We start from the raw sequence: 1,478 nt of genomic DNA, 5'->3' as shown, positions 1-1,478 counted from the left end.
CCCCCACACCCCCCACCAGGGGAACAAGCTGTTGTGAGGGGCCGTGGCATGGACTCAAGCGGTGCTGGAGGGAGGGCCCGGCATCCAGGGGCATCTGGCGGTGCCCGCCGGGACTGCTGGAGCCAGAAGTCTGGGGGGTCGAGGACACCCCGGAGCCCCCTTGCAGCGCAGCCCTGGGAGGACCATGGGCGAGGCTGCCCTCTAGCACAGGCCGTCACCCTCCAAAAACAGAGGAAGGAGACCGGGCAATGTGCCACAGTGACAGCTGGGCACCCCGCACCTGGCAGCCTTGTCCCAGAGTGGGCAGGGTGCAGGGGGGCCACCGGAGGCGGCGCTCAGGGTGGACGAGCCAACACTGGAGGTTCCGAGACCGGTGCTGCTGCCATCTGGGGGCGCCCCCACCCAGCTGGGGAGCAGTGGTGGTGCGGCCCGGCCTGGGGGGCGCTCCAGAGGAGACAGGAGGGCCCCACTGGCCCCCGCGCCGCCCGCCAAGGGCCTGGAGGCCTCTCAGGTGCAGCCTCTCGGGCGTTTCGCTGGGACCTCCCGAAGGCCTGCGGCTCTGGGTCCAAGCCTCGGCCCACCCCACCCCACCTCCGGCTGACCAAGCTTCCCTCTGAGTGCAGCTGACGGCACTGGTCGGGCCTGGGTCCAGTGCTCCAAGGTGTCCCATGGGGGCGTGGGTCACTTCAAGGAGGCTTTCAGTCCTTGCCAAGGAGCCTAGGGCCCTGAAACTCTGGAGGGCTCTAGCTGCAGGGGCCGGGTCCGGCTAGAGTCTAAGACCCTCTTCTGCCTGCGGGGGCAGATGGACACGCGGGGGGCCACTGGAGCGCCTGTGAGCTGGGGCAGGGAAAGGCAGAGTAGCGGGAGGGGTGCCCAGCGGGGTGTCCCTCGAGTGGAACCGAGACAGGGCCCTGGACCCGCCTGGCAGTCCCCCAGGCCTGGCAGAAGCCCCACGAGCCGCAGGGCAGCACTCCTCTGAGCGAAGTGGCTTCTCCCCTCCCAGGCGAGGACTGGAGCTGAGATTCCCCTCCAGGCAAGAAGGGGGGCAGGGGGCGCCTGTGTGAGGGAGGCGTCTGCCTGGCAGCCACCTCTTTCTGTCTTTGGTCCTGAGCTGGGCATCCTGGTGGGTCTAAAGTGAAAGTGAAGTCGCTCAGTCATATCCGACTCTTTGCGACCCCATGGACTGTAGCCCAACAAGCTCCTCCATCCGTGGGATTCTCCAGGCTAGAATACTGGAGTGGATTGCCATTTCCTTCTCCAGGGGATCTTTCCAACCCAGGGATTGAACCCAGGTCTCTCGGACGCTTTAACCTCTGAGCTACCAGGGAATGCTGCTGGTAGGTGGGTCTAAAGGACACATCAAAGGCAACGCCTGGGCCTGCAGGGTGCGGGCAGATGGGCGTCTGCAGGGGGTGGGTGGCCTTGGGCCAGATCAGATCAGTAAGGGCTCACAGCGTGCCGCCCCCACCCGCCTAAGA

At 66.6% G+C, this 1,478-nt stretch overlaps 1 protein-coding gene across 1 annotated transcript in view; it reads left to right on the top strand.

Moving 5' to 3' along the window:
• LOC104988079 (collagen alpha-1(III) chain-like) overlaps positions 1-1,472 on the top strand; it is a 1,987-nt gene extending 515 nt beyond the window's left edge. The window contains exon 2 of the mRNA XM_010839252.1: positions 7-1,472. Within this exon, the coding sequence (XP_010837554.1) occupies positions 7-627 (621 nt within the window). The 3' untranslated portion in view covers positions 628-1,472. The remainder of the gene's footprint in view (positions 1-6) is intronic.
• The last annotated feature ends 6 nt before the right edge of the window (positions 1,473-1,478 follow it).

The sequence above is a fragment of the Bison bison genome, unplaced genomic scaffold (genome assembly GCF_000754665.1).
Source record: "Bison bison bison isolate TAMUID 2011002044 unplaced genomic scaffold, Bison_UMD1.0 scf7180017846325, whole genome shotgun sequence".
NCBI classification, from domain to species: Eukaryota; Metazoa; Chordata; class Mammalia; order Artiodactyla; family Bovidae; genus Bison; species Bison bison.
This window is presented reverse-complemented; position numbering and strand designations above follow the sequence as displayed.